This window comes from Aythya ferina, assembly GCF_964211825.1.
Source record: "Aythya ferina genome assembly, chromosome: 1".
Lineage (NCBI taxonomy): Eukaryota > Metazoa > Chordata > Aves > Anseriformes > Anatidae > Aythya > Aythya ferina.
In genome coordinates this window covers 74,469,136-74,492,518 of record NC_140296.1, presented here as the reverse complement: position 1 = coordinate 74,492,518, position 23,383 = coordinate 74,469,136, and the positions used below count along the sequence as shown (strand labels likewise).

The following is a 23,383-nucleotide window of genomic DNA, read 5'->3' as shown; positions in this document are numbered from 1 at the left end:
GCATGTCAAAGCTAGTTAAGGTCTGATTTAATGTAGTTATTTTTACCCAGGGAAACAGCTTGTGGGGAACACATAATACAGGGCATAGAGCAGTCATTACTCCTGTCTTATTTGGGAGGAACAATAAGACAACAACAACACTGACCTGTAAAATATGATGAATTTCATCCCACTTGCAATCTTTGTATATGGAAAAATTACAGCACAGAAAAATGCAAGCAATCTTTCTTAAACTAATGCATGGGCAATCATGTAATTGAAAGCTATACACAATGCATAATACAGAGCTGAGGTTATATTAGAATTTCATATTTTTTATGCTATCTATTTTACAACCTGATAAATTTTAGTTATCTGTAGAAGTCTCTGCATGGATTTATTTATTTATTTTTTCTTCTAACACATTTGTTAGAAGACTGTGAAATAGCATCTTATTTTATTTTTTAATTCTCACTAATTCATGAAACACAGAACTCTTCAGAGATTTTTGCTGCAATTTTTCTGTCCATCCTGTTTTTAATATGACACAAAGTTGTCATTTAATCCTTTCCTTTTTTTTTTTCTTGAAAAACAATCAATCTCACAAAAACAAACAAACAAACAAACAAACAAACAAAACAAAACAAAACAAAACAAAACAACCTTTTCCTGTCTATATAGCAGCAGATACATATTTGCTGAGGTCTGAAATTCTAATGATGTTTTTAGTGCAGCTGGAGCCATTAAGAAAATGCTGTGGAGGAAAACAAATCCAATCATGTTACTTGTTATTTAGGCAAATGTTTCTGCTGTACAGAGCTGACTGTTTCAATACAATTATTTGTTTTTTGTCGCTGTTTTTGTTGTTAATGGTATCAAAATAATGGCCACTGTAATCTTGTATCTTCTCCTATTCAGTGACAATGTAAGTGTTACAACAAAACCAAACAAATCAAATTCCAGAAAAATCAAGTGAAATTCTAAGCTTTCATTGATTTCCACACTAAAAATCATCTAGAATAGTAGGAATATAAGTCTTATTAACTAGGAGAGATGGGAAACATCTAATTTATGTCAAATGACTGCATTGGAATATTTGAATGAAGTTATTCATAGGAGTTGCATACAATGTATAAAGGATTAAATTCTGAAAGGAGAAATTAAAAAAAAAATACTTGAAGAAGTTCTAACATTTTTAAAATCTATACCAAATGAATAAATATCTATATTTATTTATTTATACATCTGTAAAATCTATACCAAATAAATAAATAAATAAATAAAATGCAGTTTATTCATGGAAATTCTTACCCCAAAATGTAATTCTTTTTCTTATAAACTTGTATCATGATATCCAACATAATTTTATGATAATGTTTACAATGCTTGAATCAGTTTCCTCACAAAAGAGGATAGTGCATTCTTAATGTACTAATCAGTGAGATCACAGCTTCCTCTATTTCTTGTCCCTTTTTTAATCCTCCCTTATGCTTTAAACGTAAAGTTTTCCAGAAGATGTACATGTAACAGATGTTAAAATCACTTGCTATTAATTTATTTTTCTTTTAATATCATGAATAAACTGAGTCCCTTGACTGTTTACTACAATTTATCTGTCCCTGAGGACAAGATATGAGCATTTAGTAAAAACCCTGTACCCTGTACCCTGTATTCAAAAGACTTATAAAGTCTTTTGAGATCTTGCATATGTCTTGAAATATTTGGACTCCTGCAAGCAAGGATGATGGCTAGCATGCCTACTTACCTGCCTGTCCTGTGATTTTTGAATTTGTCAGATTATCTCCAGCTAAGGCAAACCAATCTACTAAAAATCCAACATTTTCTATCCTTTGACAGGTAATTCTTGCAGGGAAGTCAGAATCTTTACTATCAGAGTAATAACCAATAATCTGAAAAACAGTAAGTTGAATGGGTTTTATTATTATTATTAATTTTTGGAAATGATAGAAGATTAATATGTCCTCAGTCCTACACTTGTACAACCTCATACAGAAGCGACACAACTCTGTGAAAGAAATATAACCTTTCTTAGAGATATACAAGTAATCTTCACCTAGCATACTGTTTCATACTTTTGCATAAACTAAAGCAGAAACTCCTATTTTAAAGATGCATTGTATTTTAAAATGGAGGCTAATTGCATGTGTAGAAGAGTTGCCTGCAATGTTTTCTGCAGGTTTGCAAATATTTACATCAAGAAAAAATGTGCTGACAATCAATTATAAAAACCCTACTGTTTTTTTCACTAAAATAAGTATATCAAAAAATAAAATCTTACTTCAATTATTGTGTCATTAACCAGATAAATTTTCTAAAGAAAAAGTTGTCCAGAACAGTAAAAGAAACTATTGTTAATATATATTTTCTGCTTTTCTGTTTCATTTCTGAAAATGAGAATTCCAAAATATGTTTGTCTTCTTTTAACTTTTGACCTCAGAAAATAAAAGGAAATTACCTAGTTATGCATGTGGACAATGAATGCAAACACTTACATTTTTTACATGTAAAATTGTCAGATTTTAATTTCATTTTAGCACCATTATGAGGAGAGAGTTCCAGAAAATAAACCCATGCTTTTTTTCTGGATGTCTATTAACCATGAAGAGCATTTTCATGTACATATATGTATATATTTTTGCACATATATACACCCAACCATAAACGCAAACACACATTGGCAGTATATAGTAAGTAAGAATTAAAGGACATTTCAATGTAGCCAGTGTGCATATATTTCTCTCCAAATAAATTCAGCAGGCTTTTTAAAATACAGATACATAAGGAGGTGATTGCTTTTCTTTAATATGTCTTCTAGTGTAGGTGATCCACAGACAGGTTCTAAGACAATAGTCTTTTTCTTCAATAATCTTTTCAATAGTCTGTTAATTATCTTTTTCTTCCACCTTTATTTGAAATGCCTACATGCCTCGTTTGATCTCTCTTCAACAGCCAAGTGAGAGCTTCTTGGTACATCTACAAAGGTATCTAGAGAGTCTTGGCCATAGTTGTAAACCAGGGATTTAACAATTGTATGCTAAGTGAGAATCAAGATAAAGCTAACCCACCAGTCTTGGGAGAAATGCAGAAAATATAATTCTGCTTTCCTATTGCTCCCTTGAGACAGTAATGAACTGTTGACTTGAGCTATTGTAAAACTATAATAACTCTCTTGGGATAGGAAACCAAGAGCTTTAGAGATCTATTGAAAGGTCTGCATAAATAAGAAATATCACATATCACAGAAAGAATGACTATTAAATCCTGTATTAACCGAGTCTGAGCTGGACCTTTCCAGAAGATTGAATATGTTCTGTGTGAAACTGGGAGGTTGTGTTATAATGTGTTGTGTGATTTATGAAAAACTGAGTGCTTTCCCAAAATTACAGAATTACATGGGACAAAGGTCTATCGTGTGACAGATGGAACATATAAAATGAAAAAAAAAAAAAAAAAAAAAAGGCTTGGCTTCAGCTGAAACAGTAGTTGATCATTTTTTGCTGTCATTAGAATCTTCAGTATGGGTGGCTAAAATGCACTGGTAAACTGCAAATATACCATGCATAGGACCTGACTGCATTCCATATATATGATATATATTATCTTATTGGAAGTAGATTTAACATGAATAATAAATATGTCTAAGAAAACCTGCAACTTCAGAAAATCTACTTCTGAATGAGATTTTTAATCATATTCAAAGGAAATATGAGCCAGAGAGCTTGTGTAGCACTTGAGGAAGGATTCAACCTTTGGGCTATAAGTAACTTGGAAAAGGAAAAAGAAAAAAAGAATAAAGTAATGCAAAACTTGAATAGTGACTGAGATTTAGAACCTCTATCTGACATTTCTCAAATAGATAGATTAGAGAACAAATATATTTCACTGACAGTGATATTTCACCCTGTTAATTATATACTTAGTAGATATAATTGAACGTACTCATGTACTACATACAGAATAACTTGTGTGCAACTGAACTGTTTTTGTGTGTACAGGAGGTTTTGTGTGCACAAGAGTTTCATCTCCTGCTTCTCACATTCAACTGATTAGCGCTCTCTTTCCTAATCCTTTACTTCAATCAACAAAATAAAAATGTTTTTTACTGTAATTTAAATTGCTTTATTTCATTTTTCAGTTAGCATATATAACAGCAGTGGTTCCAGATTATTTCTATAGAAAAACTTTATGCTGGCTGTATCAAGAAGACACAAGCAAACCAGTGAACAAAACATAAACCAAACAAGACATACTAATATGTCTTAAGTACTTTAACAACCATTAAGCACATTCTTTCTTATTTACAATTACATATTGAGATTTACTTGGAACCTTTAATTTGGAGGGCTATAAGGGCTAGAAGAGTAAAAGCAAGTCATAAAATTATTAACTTAACTTAAAAATAAAGTCTACTTCCCACCACTCCAAGTAAGTTGATTAGACTGCTTGTAAGACTAAAGGACACTAAATTTTTTTTCAACCTTATTAACTTTATGGCTAAAAGAAAAATAAATAATATCTGTGTTAACAAAACTTAATTCCTAAAAATTCTTTAAAACTTGATACTGGAATATCTGAAGATATTCAGCAATAAAATGTAAGTTTTTCTAAAATAAATAGAAAAAAGGCCTGAGTTTATCCTGAGTTCATTCAAATCAGCAAAACATACCCTTTGCCTTACACAGGAAAGGCACAGTGTCAAATGACCAACCATTATACAGAATTATATAACAACATTTAAATAATTTTATTAACATTTAATATTATAAATGCAGAGTTTAAATAGTTTATTTACTGTTTATAATAGTTTATTTAATTCTGTGATTCTGTGATTCTGTGTGATTTAATAGTTTTTAATAGTTTTGTCATGGTTTAACCCGGCCGGCAGCTAAACACCACGCAGCCGTTCGCTCACCCTACCCCTCCCTCTCTGGGATGGGGGAGAGAAATGGAAAGTGAAGCCCGTGAGTTGAGATAAAGACAGTTTAATAAGACAGGAAAATAATAATAACAATAATAATAATAATAATAATAATAATAATAATACAATGGTGATAATAGTACTACTACTAATAATATGTACAAACAAGTGATGCACAATGCAATTGCTCACCACCCGCTGACCGATGCCCAGCCTAACCCGGTCAGTCTGGCCCCCTCCCCCCGGCTAGCCACCCCTATATATTGTTTAGCATGACGTCAGATGGTATGGAATACCCCTTTGGCTAGTTCGGGTCACCTGTCCTGGGTCTGTCCCCTCCCAGCTCTTACTGCACCCCCAGCCTGCCTGTTGGCAGGACAGAGCAAGAGGCTGAGGTGTCCTTGGCTTGGTATAAGCACTGCTCTGCAACAATTAAAACATCAGGGTGTTATCAGCACTCTTCTCATCCTAAGCCAAAACACAGCATTCCACCAGCTACTAGGAAGAAAATTAATTCTGTTCTAACTGAAACCAGGACAAGTTCATTTATTTAAAATAGAGTTTAATAGCATTTATATATCTGTGACATATTCACACTTCATATGCAAACTCAAAGTCAAGTGACTTTTATATATTGTATATTTTGAATATTGTATATTTCAAGTATATTTCAGTCCATCTTGAAAACACAGTTCCCAATAAAGACAAATCAAAAAATATATGGTTAAATTGGTGACATAACATTATTTATTTAGTAGCCATATTTCATTTCTAAACTAATGTACAAATTGTGCTTGTTCATATTTCACTGTTCATATAACCTTTTACATTGCAGAAGGCTACTTGCTACAGGAGTGAGCACAACATAATGTGACAAAGGTAGTTTAGTGTCATTTTTTAAAGTCAGAAAACAGATATATTGCTCAAGGAGAGGTGTGGGGAAAACTATCATGCTTATTTCATCTTCCTCCCATAAATGCAGGCATGTGTGGACATGGGGGGGAGGGGGATATATGCTCGTATGCATGTATATGCCTCAAAAGTTTGTTGTAAAAGAACATTAAAACATTAAATAAAAAATAAAATTTATTCTTTACCAAATTTTTAAACGAATAAATGCAAGTTCTTTTCCATGGTAAGTAACTATTTTCAGTTATTTTTTTTTCATTTAATCTAAAGAGTATGGTACATGGTATAATACAAACTAGGGCTACTTTTTGACAAATTTTGTGTCAGGGATTGACTCAACTCTGCTCAACTCTGTGTTTTTCCTATGTTTTCAGTTTCCTTTTTTGCATATCTTTTTTGTTTATTTGGGAAGAAAAAATAAAATTTAAGGAGTTCTATATGGTTTGTCTTAGACCATTCAAGTTGTGTAAGACTCAATGCCAATTTTACTTGAATTGAATCCGTTTAAAATTCAGGTTGTGGCTAATTGTTAATGAATCTTCATGAGGATGAATAACATGAAGACATGTTATTGAAGACAGTGACTGAAGCCATTATTTCTTCAAAGTGACAGAAATCAATTGCATTTCTTATGTAGAAACCATACTTACTGGTTTTTTTTGTTTATATTATTCTTTTTTAATAGCACATTTTTTTTTATTTTTTTTTTTAGCACTTTTAACTGAAGTAACTGCATTGTCACTGAATATAATACATTTTTTCAAATATTTTCAATTTGTTCTTCTTGACATTTTATGTTTATGTGCAGTTTGCATCCTTTTTGTTTTTCAACTTCAAATGTAACAGGTTTTGACATTTTTGTTACATTTTTTTTAGCTAATGTTTTTCTAATTATTTTTATTTTTGAGAACCTGCTGTTTTTGAATTCTCTTTTTTCCCTTTATTCTCCTCCTCAATATGAACCCAGGAGCCAACACAAAGAAAAGCGCAGATGATATAACCAGTAATGATCGTGGTGAAGATGAAGGTATTTTTTTTTTTTTTCAAAACTCAACCCTGATGCATGAACATAAACTTTTTTAAAAGAATTATTTTTATTTTAATAATATTAATTATTATTGTTATTATTGTTATTGTTATTTCAACATGATTTTTAGTCACTTATTTGCAGAAGCACACTTCAGTGTTCTTCTTTATTTTCTTCTTTAAAAATTGCTTTGTTTTTCTTTTTAAAATCCAATTTAACATATGAATGTAACTCCCCTGTAAAATATGTGTAAAGGTTATTCCTAAATATGTGTGAAGTGAGTAATAAATATTATTTAAAAATATGTACTGTCATTGTCCCCCTCCACCATTCTTTCTTAGGTGAGAAAATGGAATTTGAAAACAGGCATGTGCTCTTTTCTCTCTTATACATTTTGTAAATTCATGTGCTTGAAAAATCATGAAAAGACCTCACATGTATTCTTTCTTTCATTTCCATCATTTCTCCCGTGCACATACTGTATTGGATGCTGTTGCATCATGGTTTATCTTTGATATTTTTTATTTTATTTTATTTTATTTTATTTTATTTTATTTTATTTTATTTTATTTTATTTTATTTTATTTTATTTTATTTTATTTTATTTTATTTTATTTTTTCCCTGCTTGTAATCAGCTAGCCTCTGAGATACATTCATTATGACTATGAGCAGATTCCCACTGAAATCAATTACAATCTTTTTCATTGACATCTTTCAGTCTTAGATTGGATTTCCTGAAAGGAAATGTTAAAGTTTACAGTGAAGTACCCCCCAAAAAAGTTTTACAAGGAAATACTTTTTTCTTGCTTTGGCACAGCAAAGGCAGGATACGCTAAAATAGAAAGAAGTCATGAAATCTTCCTCTATTCTCACCCTTCCTTTTCATTAAAGTTACTGTCATTTTATAATCTCTTTGTACTTACCAAATTAAGAACAAATATTTTCAAATTAAATGAGCAAATGGGAGCCTTGGGAAGTTTATTGTTCTGGATTTGGAGCAATCCATCTCTTATTCCTCTCCTGCTTGGCCTTTCTGAAGTGCCTTTATATTTTTCTTCAATCTGACATCAGTTCAAGTACATTTGGAATGTTTATCCTCTTGGTTCCCCTTAGAACCACATGTATTGTGTTGAGGTTGATTTTTAATCTCCTTTTTTTCTTGGCAGATCATCTCAATTTTAGCTATTTTACCCATATATAAAATACCATAATAAAAATCTCTGGTCTTTAATTCACACTTGTTGCCCTTGACTGTACAGTCTTCATTGCTGAATTGCACTATTTCTTATAATATAAAAATGCTCTGCAGAACAGAGCAAAGTTACTCCATTATTCTTTGACTTTCTTCCTATTTCTCTTCAATTTATGCTTTTTTATAAATGACAGTATCATTATTTGCTATAACAAATTGTGCAGCTAATTTTTAAGCTAAAGATAAATAGCAAGTGAAAATAAAATTGCTCTAAAACCATTAGATGTTTAATGATGAAAACATTTTTCAGATTTTTTCAAACTTTATAAACAGTTATAATTTTTTGATCAACAAGGACATCCAGTTTAGATCTAAACACATAAAACATAAAGCTTATTTCCCTTATGTTGAAGCCAATCATGTTCCCATTGAAGGAGAAGAGGAAATCTCCCATTGAATTCAGTAGTGAAAGATTAAACTCTGAGTAAGAACTATGTAATAAGAAAATATTAAATACAACAACTCATGCCATGAGACTTTGGGGAGAGAAAGTGAAGGTTACTCTGTACCACAAATAATTGTTTTAAATCATTATCACTTTCATTTACTGAGAGCTTAGCTTAAAATTTGCACGAGACACTTTTTCATGTACTTTTCTGTGAATTTACAAATAAAAAAATACATGTATTAAAATGTACTTCATTGCTTTACATGACCTGTTTAATAGTAACATTACTCTTGTAGTTAAAATAATTACAAAGCTTTTTGTTCTTCTGCTCAAGTACAACATATAAAATACAACACGTAGAGTGTGTATCTTTTTATGACAAGGTGGAGTCTATAACAAGCCTTAGATTCTTATGTCTAGGTAGATGTACACTGGAAACCAATCATATTTTCTTTGTACTCAACTGATGTTTTTTACATTTAGGATTGTGCGTGCACATGAGGAAATTAATAATTGGCTGTATAAATATGACCAGCCATAATTTACCTTTAAGTATGTTCAAATTAGTTCCACATATAGTTAATTCTAACAGCTACTTGATGAAATGCCTTCTGTTTTTTAACCTTAGACCATATTTCAACTGTTTCTGTAGAGCATAAGTTCCTAATTTAGTTAGTCTGATCTCCAGAATCAGGAGCCTACATTTTTTATTATTAGAGGAAGAGATATAAATATAGTCCTAAATATACTCCAAATCATTGGTTAGTGCATCTTTATGACTCACTCTAAAGTATAAAAATATTGCTATCAATTTCATTTAACTTATTTTAGAGAAATCCATCTGTTTATCTGTATCAAAGTAGTAAATAGATTTTCTGTGTGTACAAAAGATTAGCTATATAATTCAGGCTCATAGATTTAATTATTTTCTTTAATGCTTAGCTACTACAATGTGGTAAACCATGACATAGAAGACAGTGATTGATTTACATACAAAAACAAACAAACAAACAGAAAAAAACCTGGGTTGTAAACTCAGTTAAATTCTCTGTGTTTTTTAACTCTTGGGCTATCTAAAAGGAATGAACAGTTTCCTATGTTTACTTTCATAAGAACAATTTGATTTTGTGATATTATCTGATACTGAACTATTGGAAATATAATTTCAACAAATGTATCTCAGCGAGGAATAGGAAAGTATGGATCATTATTGTAATTTTGTTATTATTTATGTATTAGTATTTCTAAATTGGAACATATTTGACTTCGAATACTTTAAAAATACAAGATTATTCCACCTTTTTTTTTTCTTTTCTTTTTTTTTTTTTTTCTATTTAGGCATTTAAGTGTTTACATCTGAATTAATTTATTGTAATATTAAAGACTTCTAAGGGTGTTCTGAAAATATTTAATAGAAAATAGTATTTGAAGTAACAAAGAGAAATATTTAAAATATAAACATATTAGGCTTATAGGAACTGTGTAAGCTTGCTGTTTTAAGTGGTGATGATGACATGGAAAACATGAGAAACAGCTAAGAATAGTTTTAGCAGTTTTATAAACTGTTAATCCTATATTTCATTATTTTTTATTACTTTATTATGTTTTCCTTACTTGAATTTTTTCAGACATTCATGATCAGAACAGCAAGAAACCAGTTATGGTCTATATCCATGGTGGATCTTACATGGAGGGTACTGGCAACATGATTGATGGGAGCATTCTTGCAAGTTATGGAAATGTCATTGTTGTCACCCTCAATTACAGGCTGGGGGTTTTAGGTAAGTGGCACTTTTTTTCATCACCATAAATACATATATTGAAGTACTTAGATGGTATTTTCATTAAATAGCCAGTCAGATAGAGATATTTGAATGTTTATTAGATCTACTGATCAATCATAAATCCTCGAACCATTATTTATTTATTTATTTATAAAAAGAACATTCTTGCTGGTGGATAGTTTGACTGCATTATATCATTTTGAATATTGTTTAGTATTTTCTGGGGATCAAGCTATGTCACACCAAGCTGTCTTCTCGGCTGTTTTCACATTAATCAAAAATTACTGGACTTTTGTAATGAAGTTAGTGCTGGTTTCCCTTCAATTTATCATATCATATATGTTCTTTGTTCAGTATTTAACAACTGTTGGGGAATTGTGTCTATTTATCATTGAGATATCCTGAATTCCTCATAAAAAAGAAGAAAATTAGTCAAGAATGAGTACTTACTTGTTTCAAAATGGTTGCTAATAGCAAGAAGGATGTTACTATTTGCAATTTTTGTAGGCATGTTTGTTTTAGGCCAGAATTTTTATTTAATACAGAAAAAAAAAGAGGCTTTATACACTGATGGAATTTATGTTATAGGTTAAATGGAGTCAAGGGGTTTCAAGGAGTGATATAGAATTATCTTTCTAAACATAAGGAACATTATAAACATGAATTATACTGTTAAAATGAATTAATACTACTGTCTTTCAAACATTTAATTAATTTCTGCCTTTTAAACTGTCTTTTTCCTTCTCTCAGCATTATTGGGAATAACAGAATATCCTTAGATCCATGATGTACTGGGTGTGGCTGGGATGGAGTTAACTTTCCCTGCAGCAGCCCATACAGTGCTGTGCTCTGCACTTGTAGCTAGAACAGCAGTGGTATCAATGTGGTATACCACATGGCAGGAGATGAAAACTTTTTTCTGCTTTCTCTGTGATTCCATCTTTTGGATAAACAAGCATATAAAAGCAGGTTTTCTCCAAATGAAGCTTTATTTAATGAAGCTTCATTTCTTTATTTCTTTTCCATAGAAAACTAAGCTAAAATTTTGCTCATCATAGCAGACTTTAGAGCTACTTTTTGTCACCTGTATGCTTATATTTCCAGCATTTTAGGAAGCAATTTAATTGTGCATTTTTGATTTACAAAGATTTTAAATCATTTCTTGATAGCAAAGCTGATCTATGTTCTTGTTATGTACTGTTTTGGAACAGAAGAATCTTCTTTTGCTGAATTATTAAGCAATGTTCTATCTCATCACAACAAAGAGATTATTTTTGTCCCTGAATTTGACTCTTATTCAAATATAAAATAACTTTTTTGTTTGTTTGTTTGTTGTTGTTGTTGGTTTTTTTGTTTGTTTTTGTTTTTTTGTTTTTTTTTGATTTTTTTTTTTTCAAAGTTAGAGGAAGATTTATACATAAAGCAAGGAAGATAAACGTATTTTTTTTTGTATTTATACCTGCAGTCATAGTACTCAGAAACACACCCAAAAGAAGAAAAAAAAAAAAAGGAGAAAAAAAAAAGACACAACAGGTTTTTTATGTACATGTATATAAGCTTCAACAAAACATTTTTTGTTGTTTTTGTTTATTTGTTTGTTTTTTGATAAATAAAAGTGTATGCCCAAGGATCGTCGTGATAGCTGTCACCAAAACAGTTTATTGAAACACTCTATTTAAAGTTTTTTATCTTTTTTTTTTTTTTTTTTTTTTTAACAAAATGTATTGAAGGATACAGATGTTGCTAGAGATATTTAATTGTCCAGCTTTTACATATCCATCTAAAGGAAGGAGAAGTTTGCAATATTTTCATTTACGAATTAATATTTTATACGTATATATATATAAATATAAATAAATTAAAAAAAAACATCAAAAATGAACATTAAAGTAAATAAGCATATGGAAAAAAGCATGTTTATTCATTTATATTTATATATATATATATAATTATTACCAAATATCATTTTGGGTTGGCAGTATTTGTATCTAGCACAGAAGTTTATCTTCTTCAGGAGGAAATTCTCACTCAGAGAGTGGTGAGGCACTGGAACAGGTTGCCCAGAGATGTTGTGGATGCCTCATCCCTGGAGGTGTTCAAGACCAGGTTAGATGAGCAGCCTGATGCCAGGGTGGCCTATGTCACGGGGGTTGGAACTACATCGTATTTAAGGTCTCTTCCAACCCAAACCGTTCTATGATTCTATGACTCTATGGCTCTGTGATTCTTTATGAAACATATATTTATTTATGTAGGTTTGTTTCAAACCCTTTTCATTTGTGAGTTTGTACATACAAGTACACATACAAACATGACAAAAATGACAGGACTTGGTAATTCTATTGCTATTATCACATCCTGTGACAGGGAAATACACACTGCATTGGTCAGACATCATAATGAGTTACTGAAGCCCCTATATACGTATCTTTCCTTTGGAAAAATTGCACCTGAATGTACCCAACTATTATTATTACTGTCATAAATGTTAGTTCTATAATTTAGGTATATTTAGTAGATTTCCTTTCATTCTATATTTTGTCATTAACAACAGCAGATAGAAAATCTATGTAGATGATCACTGTACAATATTAACCAGAAAAATTTCAGCTTGAGGTCCTGGGAATTTATCTGTGACAGAAAACTGGAGAACAAATTGTTAACAGTGTTTGCACATGTTTAAGAAACCAGTATTTTGACAATGCATCTTCATAGATGAGGGGAAATTTAAATTATTAGAAACCACTTGCTTTACCAGACTCTTCTTCACTGGCACAAGGTGTCTGGCTTCTAGAAATACATATATAGTTATGATTTTTTTGTCAAGGTAATAGAATATAAACTACACTTGCTTCTTTTACTACAGGATATAATATAATCTTTAATTATATATAAATAAATATATGATAAGTATATATTAAATATATAATGTTTATTATAATTATTGTTTAATTTTTTGATCATTAATCTATGATCACCTTATAAGTTATTGAAAGTCTTTGAAAAGATCTGTGTCTAATAACAGATGGCACTCCATTATTCAAGTTTTTAAACTAAATATTAGCAGGCACCACAATGACAAGATTTCCCCATCTTTGTGGAGATAATACTTTATAGATTGAAGTCTGGTTGTCTGTTGCCTATAACTGAGATACTGAAACTTCTAGTCTTAAGTAATAACCAGAAAGCAGGCATCCCACGCAGAAAAAGAAGACTTTAATTGCAGTAGCTGAGACACAGTGATCTATAAATAATTATAACTGGCTGAGAGAGACAAATAGCTTCATTTCTATCTTTTCTTATTGCATCTGACTTAAGAATAAGCCTTTGGACTCTGCTCTGAGTAATATTTATTTGTATCTCCAAAATAGATAAGAAATGCTGTTCTCTCTTTTGGAGGACTGCGGAGCTGCTCTGCAAAGAAGTACCACAACTTTTTCTCTGTGTTCAAGCAGCACTATGGCAAAATAACAGACAGCTGGACACAGGACTTTCCAACCTTTTTATTATTCCTTTTTTGGATTCCTCTGGATAAAAGTACTGCTGGTATTCTTATTGGGATTTCGAGACCCCTAAGGATGAATACAGTGGTAATATGGGTTGCAGATATTGTTTAGAAGGCCATATTTTCCCTTTGAGTATACATCTCCTGGATAGGATCCTTTGAGACAGTAAAATAGAAGAGGTTTAGCTTTTCCTTTTTACACAATGTATGGGTACTATGCACAGTGTAGTGCTGCTGTGCCACGTTTAAGTCATTGTACAACACTTTAGGGTTTGGGGAGATCTTGACTGCCCAACTCAGCATCTCTCATTCCCACTAATGCATCACCACAATGCTGAGAGAAAACACTGTTAAAGTTAAAGGAAATTGGAAATTTTGAAAGTGCAAGTCAGTGCTCCTATATTGTGATAAATTCTGCATTGTACCACACAGAAATACTAAAACTTACTGCCCCTCCAGCCCAGAACTCATGCTTTGAGCAATGTGTAGGATGGCTTTTTTTATATATTTAAGTTATTAAAAAAATAATAATAAAAAAAAGAATTTTCAAAAATCCCATACTACTTAAGGACTTATTTAACTGAAAAAAAAAAGTATAAATACAGAAGAGTGAGATGATTGGGCAAAACAGATATCCTAAGTCTAATAATGTTATGGTATTACAGAAGAAAGATGGTTAGAACAACCTGACTCACTCAGTTTGGATATTGTTTAATTTGTTATTGTTCAAATTCTTAATCTTAGTGGGTATGCTATATATATATTTACAACCTAGCTATCAATATTGTGGTAACATCTTTTTCAGGGTTAAGTAACAGACAAAACACAGAAGGGGAACTTCTGGTTCCCCTAGCAAAACTGTTGTTTTGCTGTGGCATGACCTGAATTGTTTGTTTCTTGGGGACACTTGAATATGCTGAGCCCCAGATTAGCTTGTGTAACAGTAGAAACAAAATCTGGAAAAATAGGAGTGAGAATTCTGGAAAGAAAGCCATAAATCTAGCCTCCCTTCTTCCCCCACCTCCACATCTACCAAACAAACCAACCAAGCAACAAGAACAAAAAATCACAAAACAAAACCAAAACCAAACCAAGCCAACCATCCAACCAAACAACAGCAAAATGCAAAGCCCCAACACCCCAGAATTATTTTATGCAGTTAAATTCAGATGCAGTGTTATAAAAATGGAAGAAATCTTCAGAAAATAATTAACATATTCAAATATGAACTTGATGTTCTTGTGTGAGCTATTACAGCCAAAACATGAGATGAATTCTAGAAATATGAATCATATTTTGGAAGCCAGAATTAAATGAAACATCTAATGTAGTAAATGAGACACACTCAGAGTTCAAAATTATAACATTTGTTTAGCATTATGGACACCATTTAGAATTTAACATTTTCTTCCTCTTAGAATTCCAAATCATGCTGGTAAGAATGGACTTTTTTTTTTTTCTCTCTCCTTCCTTTACGGTAATAAACATGCATTTTAAGTACTCAGTCTTGAAAGACTGGGCTACCTTTTAACAGAAATTATATCCACATGTAATTACAGCTCTCTATAAATATTAGGCAATTTAATATAAATCAGAATTTATTTTACAAGGAGTCTCTGTACTTATGCAAGTTATAGAGAACTTTATCTTTCTTTACTTCACTAAGTGTTTGGTTTGCAGGTTAGAACACAAATACATTGAAACAGTATACATTGTAAATGAACTGCTTAGGTTTTGACTGACCAGAAGCACATCTGTGGACTGCAAAGGGTGATGTAAAATGTTATGTAGGTTACAGATTCTTTAAAAAGTCACTATAGTTTAAGTAAGCAGAATATGAGATAATTTAACTTACTGAAACAGAGAGGTTAATGAGTCAGTGACTACTCAGGTAAACCTTGAATAAAACACCAGTTTCCTCATAGCAGTTTGGAAATTTTCCCAGGTAACATGAATGATGTAAGCAGTTATAAACTGTTAATATATCTAACCTTCAAGGTAACATTTTAATTAGTACCTTTACATATTGTTAGTTTGTGAAAAATATATGTTGGAAGCTGTACAGAGGTAATCAAAGAAATGAGTAGTATATGACCTCACTTTTCACCTAGAACAGAACTGAATTCTTTCATATTCACAGTGTTTGTACAGTATTATACTGTAAGATTCAAGATTTATCTTCACCAGTGTAGCTGTTGAGCAAAATGACGCCTTTATGTGTGTATTTTTGTTTAGTTTAGTTTTTAGTTTGAAATTGAGACATGCAGATCTGTTCTCTTTGTGCCTCCAGGCCACCCTTCTTTATCTCCAGTGTGTGCCCACTAGTACAAGAAATTTAAAGGTGATCTGCTGGTAGAAAGCACCAGAGGTAGATTAGTACTCATGAAATGACCCTGGAGCTGGAGCATGCAAAGTAAATCACAGTTCAGTGCTTACACAAGAAAGGAGTTTTGTTTAAACTCAATTTAACTTATAATGATTGTTTACATCATTGATGCCAACGTACGCATCACTACATTGTGTTACCTACATCTTTCAGCTTCATGCACATTATTCCCTGGTTATGTTGGTCCCTGGCCTCCCCTGTTAGTTGTCCAACAACTGTGTCAGCTAATGTGTTACCATAGTGATTTTCTGCTTTAGTAAAACTAGTTCCCATCAATGATGGATAAATGTTATTTCTGTTGGTACCAACACATTTTTTGTGTACATCAGAATTATTGTATTTGATATTAATTTATTTGTTTGTTTATTTATTTTATTTGTTGTTGTTGTTGTTCTATTATTTATAACCTGTTGTTAGGTCACAAAGTTGGATTTGCACAAACGCAGCTGAGAAATCACATACATATCCCACTGTTTTTAGACTGTCATGCCACTACATCTTCTGTTTCAAACATGAGAAGCAGCAAGTACATAAGTTACAGTATCAACAGAAGCTATATGCACATTAATTGAGTTTCTAACATTAGATATACTCCTTTCATAGAAAGACTGCATGGTAGCACTATGATTACATCTTATAATCACAACAGCTCTTAATCGCTTGTTCTGCTCTCATGTGATTTAATTCTTTAGCACCTGAAATCATCTGACAATTTAAAACTCTTGACAAGATTAGGTAATTAAATCAGTAGTCATGGGCACATTCTTAGAAATGTGATTGTTAAAACTGGAGTTTAGCAATACTATTTTGAATGAAAGTTCCTCTTACCCAAGTACAATGTGATCTACCTCTTCCAGGCTTGATGGATTAACCCAGCTGATTGAACTAGTCAAGAATGCTGTGAGAAAATATTTTTTTTTATCATAAACTATATTGTCAATGGAGCAGAAAAGTAAAAGATGCTGTAAAACATAAAAATGAAAAGTTTAAAAAGATGAATTTCAGGTAATTCTCTCAGTAGCAGTCATCATTTGAGCGTTTCTAGCAATATCAAGGTAAGTGCTGCTCTATCTAGATTAATATAAACACATTCATGTTTTGAGAAGTGACTATGAAAATGTTCTTTTTTTCCTTAGTGTATATCAATTTAGTCGTTATTATATATATACAATATACGTATGTTTTTTATATTTATATATTATATATATATATATATTTTTCCCCCAGATTTTTTCCCCTGCAGGTACCTTTTTTGTAGACAGGAACTACATGTTTCAGTTATGTTAAATGTTAACATAAATCTTAAATGTTTCAGTTTAATAGTATTATAAAGATTCTGGCTGAACAAAAGAAAAACAGGTTAAAACCTTCATTTTATATGAAGTCCTTATGTCTTTAAGTCCTTAGTGTTTGCAGGGTTTTGCAATGTTTATACATAAATTAAAAGAAAAAATGTAAAGTGTTACTCACTCACTGTAACAAGGCAGTATTCTTTTCTGAGGAGGCAGGGGAGCAGTGTGCAAAGGGTCATAGAGTTAAAGTTGCATGCTTTCACCAACCAGTGAGATGTACTCTTGGAAGGAACACAAAACAAACACATTTTTGTTTTAATTATTTCAGACCTTTTTGTCATTCCTTGTAATGACAAATTGATGGACACAGAAAAACTGAAATATTTTAACTGCTTACAGTAACCTATCAAGCCAGTATATATCACAGTATACAGAGAGGAAAAACAAAACAAAACAAAACAAAACAAAACAAAACAAAAAAAAAAAAAAAAAAAAACCTCTCTGTGTGTTTATGGAGCTTCTGTTTCAGAACTGCCAATTAATTTTTGCCTTGAATAGCTCCTAAATCTATACAAGGAATCTGAGTATTAAATGAATAAAACGTAAGTGATAGATGTTAAGTGAGTTCTTCAGTAGATATCTTCAGGTAAAGGTCAGCAGTTGACAAAAGTCATCAATTTTCATCTTTTCATTTCTGCCTTCTAAATGTTTTCCATTTAGGGAATTGATAAAAATGTGTTCTTTTGGCATTCATTAGTCCCACGTCTCCTATGGTAACACTGGTTCACTTAGAGCTTAGATTGATTAAAAAAATATAATGATGCAAGATGTAATACAATTACAGTAGGAAAAATGGGAGGACTTATAATAAAAACAACAATGAAAAAAATGGTTTCGGAGTTTTCAATTTTTATTTGTTTCTTGTTTCCCAAGCTATCTGTGGATTGTATTATGTGTTCACCTAAAACTAAGTACCCCCTTTGGTATCTGGGAAATGGTAAAGTAAGCACTTATAGCCTTTATCGAAACTTAAGAGAAGAGACTAAAACCAGAGTTTTATTCATTGCTATAACATTAGATTACATAAAATCAGATCTTGTATGTTTAAGAAAATCAAATCTCTCCAAGTAGGTTGCATAGGTCTGTGTTCATTTTCTAGAAATGTTAAAGATTTTTTTAACATTTACTTAAGTATGTGATTCTATATTTGATATACTATCAAAAATATATATTTTTTTCACATTTCAGTTGTGCTCCATTTATAACAAATAACATTTGATTGTAAATATTTGTGCTCTGTGAAAATGATGTTCCTATGTTTGAATAGCTAGTAGTTACCTAATTCCCTACAAATCTCATCCATAGCTAATTGAGTTTCTATGAAAATACTTCGGCAATGACATGGTTGAGAGCCTCTGGTTAAGGATTAAGGGACAAGCAAATAAAGCAGATGTCATTGTGCCAGTCCCCTATAGACCAAGCCAGGATGGTAACACCAATTAATTATTCTTTAAGGAACTAAGAGATACCTCTAGATCAGGTGGCCTTGTCCCTATAGGGCACTTCAATTTGCCAGACATAAACTGGGAATACCACACAGTTGATACAAACATGTCCAGGAGATTCATAAAACAACTTGATGATAACTTCTTGATACATATACTAAGAGAGCTGACCAGAAAAAGTGACCTCTCAGATTTGCTACTTGTAAACCAAGAGTGTCTTGTGGGTTAAGTGGCAATTGGTGGCTATCTTGGTCATAGTGACCATGAAGTAGATGAGTTCAAAACGTTTAGTGATAAGAGGAAAAGTGATACCAAAATGGGGAAGAACAGACTTCAGACTGCTCAGGGAACTTGTTAGTGAGGTCTCGTGGGAATCTGCTTTTAAAGACATTGAGGTTCATCAGTGCTGGTTGTACCACCTCCTAAGAGCGCAGGAACAGGCAATTCCAAAATGGCAGAAGTCAAGCACCCAGAGCAGAAGGCTGGCTTGACTGAGTAGGGGTCTTCTAGAGCTTAGGTCAACAAAGAAAGTGTATGGCCAGTGGAAAAGAGGTCAGGTGACATGTGAGGACTGCAGAGATACTGTTTGGCATTGCAGGGAGAAGATTTGTGTGGCCAAAGCTCAGTTAAAGTTGAAGCTGGCCAGTACTGTGGGGGACAATAAAAAGAGCTTTTAAAAGTATCTTAGTAGCAAAAGGAGAACCTGAGATAACACTTGTCTATTAATTCATGAGGATGGTCACCTCAAATATAGGGACATACTCAAAGTAGAGATGTTTAATGCCTTTTTTCCCTCTGTCTTCAACACTGATGATGGACCCGCAGAATTTGCTACTCCAGCAAGATATATATAAGTCTATGGACCTCAATGGGATTCATCCCAGGGTGCTCAAAGAGCTGGTTGATGTCATCATGGGATGACATCATCTCAATTATTTTGCTATGGTCTTGGGAATCTGGAAAGGTCACAGTCAACTGAAAGCTAGAAAATGTCGTTCCATTTTTCAAGAAGAAAAAGAAAGAAGACATTGGTAATTACAGCCCTATCAGTCTCACTTCAGTGCCTGATAAAATTACGGAAAAGAAAATTCTGGGAATTATTGAAAAACACCTTAAAGGCAATGCAGACATTGGTCACAGAAAACACGCATTCTTAGTTAATGGATTTAATATTCTTTTAGTTCACCTAGTTGACCAAGGGAAGCCAGCTGATGTAATCTTTTTGGATTTCAGCCTAGTTTCTGATACTTTTTCTTATAGTATTCTTCTGGGCAAAATGTCCAGCACACAGCCAGACAAAAGCATTATGTGATGAGTGAACAGTTGGTTGATGTCTGGAGCTCAAAGTGTTATAATAAATGGTAATTTAATGGTGATAAATGATGAACCCTACTAATGACTAGCCACCATCAGACTGGTGGCATTCCTCCTGTCTCCATTTTAGGGTCAGTTCTCTGTAATGTTTTCATAAAAGACTTGGGTGCAGGACATGGAGACATAATTGGTAAGTTTATGGTCAACACTAAATTGGGACAAGCTGTTAACTCTGTTGAAGAGAAGCCTTGCAGAGAGATCTTGACAAGTCAGTAAGCTGGGCAATCACAAACCACATGAAGTTTAACAACAGCAAGTGTCTGATTCAGCACGTGAGATGGAGCAATCCTGGATATATGTAGTGTCTAGGGAACAAGACTCTGGAGAACAGTGGAAAGGGATCCCTTCCCATGTAGAAAGGGACCTGAGGATTTTGGTTGACAGCAAGTTGAACAGGAGTCAACAGTATTCCTTGGCAGGAGGCCCAACTGTATCCTGGGATGCATCAAGAATAGCATTGCTAGATGGTTGAAGGAAGTGATTGTCCTGCTCTAGTCTGTGCTGATGTGGCTCCACCTGGAGTACTGTGTGCAGTTTCGGGCACCACAATATAAGAAGGACATAAAACTATTAGACAGTGTCTAAAGGTCACTCATAGTGCAACAAAGATGATGAAAAGTCTAGAGAGAAAGACATATGTGGAGCGGCTGAGGTCATTTGGTTTGTTCAGCCTAGAGAAGAGGAGAGGTGAGACCTCATTGCAGCCTACAGCTTCCTCATGAGGGGTGACAGAAGGGGAGGCAATTATCTCTTCTCTCTGGTAACCAGAAACAGGACCAGGAAATAGCATGAAACTGCATCAGGGGAGGTTCAGGTTGGACATTAGGAAAAGGTTATTCACTGAGAGGGAGGTCAGGCACACACAGGAAATATTCCTGAGGGAAGTGGTCATAAAACTAAGCCTGCTGGAGTTAGAGAAGCATTTGGACAACGCCCTCAGACATGTGGTCTAATTTTTGGGTGGTCTTGTGTGGAGCCAGGATTTGGACTGGTTGATACTTTGTGGCATCCCTGCCTATGGCAGGGGGGGTGAATTAGATGATCTTCCAACCCTTCCAACCCAATCCATTCTGTGATCCTTTTGGGTCCCTTCTAACTCAGAATATTCTATGATTCGGTGATTCTATGATACATTTCAAAACAGTAGAAAGGTATAAAAAATACATTGATTTTCACAGAAGATAGTCTAGTCTACAACCATTACCAGGTCAAGACTAATCAATCATGACAAAAATTTCAAACCCATTTGCTTTCAGTGAAATTTTGTTTGTCCTACTAAAACACAATCAATTAAATTTTCCTTCTGTTTGGAATCTTTTAGGGAAAAATATCACCAGTAAAGCTTTATTCTTTTGGCACAAGTAACTTAGTTCAGATCACTTAGCTATTATAATCCTTCAGGATATTTTTCTGTGAACTTAATAATTTTCCTTTTATTGCTAATATTCCCCTGTTGCTTTTACAAAGGGGAAAAAAAAAAAAAAAAGGTTTTCTCTCTCTCTTTCTCTTTTTGATTTTTATTTTACTTTTTTTTTTTTTTTAATTTATTTATTTTATTTTATTTTATTTTAATTTTAATTTTAATTTTTATCTTACTGTGGAAAACAGGAGGAATCAAACACACATTGGTTAAATACAGATATCTTAGACTCAGTTGTTTTTCAGCATAGACTTGTATTGATAAAAATACAAGAAATTCAATTCTGAATATCCTTGAATAAAGGTTAGCTTGCAGATGTTGAATAGAACATAGAACAAACTATGACTCATAAGGTCCTAATTTCATCTCTACTTTTCCTTTGCTCTTGAGAGGAATTACATTGCTTCATTGGAGACTTCTTAAGGAAGCAAAAGATTTCCCTTTTCTTCTAATCTGTGTTATAGGTTGATAAATGAAGCAAACCTGTTTGTTCATAGTAGAAGAGTGATAGTAAGCACGTAAATTGTTTTTCTCTGTCCAGCCATAATGAGGATCTCTGAACATGTTTATTCAATTTACATCATAAAGTCTCTGGGAAAGTAACTGTCTTTCTGGTGGTTGGTTTGTCCAATGCAAGGGCTTTCCTTGCCTGTGACTGTTGCTCCTAACTGGTAATGCCACAGAAATATAGTAAGCAGCAAAAAGAGGCTCCCTTCTGTTTGCTGGAGGCTGTCAGATTGGCACACGCAGATCCAGAATCTTCTGAATAGCTTTACTTTCACAGACATAATGCACATAATGCATTACACACATAATGCAGGTACAATGCAACTTCCAGCTTGCAACCTGACTGCTCTGATCTGTTTACATCTTCTTCTGCAGATGGGCTATGCTTTTTTTTTTTTTTTTTTTTTTTATTTCTTTCAGAAATGGATTTATCTGCATGTACAAATGTTAAAAATGCATGTTTAAAGGAAAGACGTTTTAACCATTTTCTTTTGCTTCATGGAAATGTTTGCTGCTTGTCAAATGTACAGAATTGGCTATTTTATCAAGAAAGAAAACCTGTGCTTTACTGAAAACTTATGGACTCTCATTTATTTGATTTTTTTCATGTGATTGTAGTCAAGACTCAGATGCAAGCAAATCTTATTGACATCTTTATAGTTCCTACTGATGCCAGCTAGCCATACCTTTGCCTAATAAGAGAGAATCAAGCTTCTGTTTCTTGATTCTGAGAGAATCAAGAGAATCAAGTCTTCTGTTTTTCTAAATGTGTTGATGACTGGATAACCCGCCTTTAAAAAGTGATTAAAAAAAATAATAATAATCCCTCTCTTCATAATGGTTATTTTAATTAAAAGTCAGTAGTTTACCTCCTCCCTTTTAGGTCTTTCATACAGGATGTGTACAAGGACATCATTTATGAAAAACATTCTAGAGATTTAGCTTAAATACAGTCTTCTTAAATAAATTTTAAATATATATATATATAGAGAGAGAGGAAAAAAATCCATTCTGTATGCCTGCTAAAGTAACATAGATGTTGAATTACTTTTCTGGTTCATAACTACATTCAATATATTCAATAATCTGTAGGACAAATTTGTCTCGCATTCATT

At 32.6% G+C, this 23,383-nt stretch overlaps 1 protein-coding gene across 3 annotated transcripts in view; it reads left to right on the top strand.

Annotated features, from left to right (window-relative positions):
• NLGN4X (neuroligin 4 X-linked) overlaps positions 1–23,383 on the top strand; it is a 199,465-nt gene that overhangs the window by 121,957 nt on the left and 54,125 nt on the right. For 2 of the 3 annotated variants that reach the window (XM_084505921.1, XM_084505922.1), the window contains 2 exons: positions 6,795–6,854; positions 10,124–10,276. In XM_084505921.1, coding sequence (XP_084362047.1) covers positions 6,795–6,854; positions 10,124–10,276 — 213 coding nt within the window. The remainder of the gene's footprint in view (positions 1–6,794; positions 6,855–10,123; positions 10,277–23,383) is intronic. The other variant, XM_084505923.1, reaches the window with a different exon arrangement.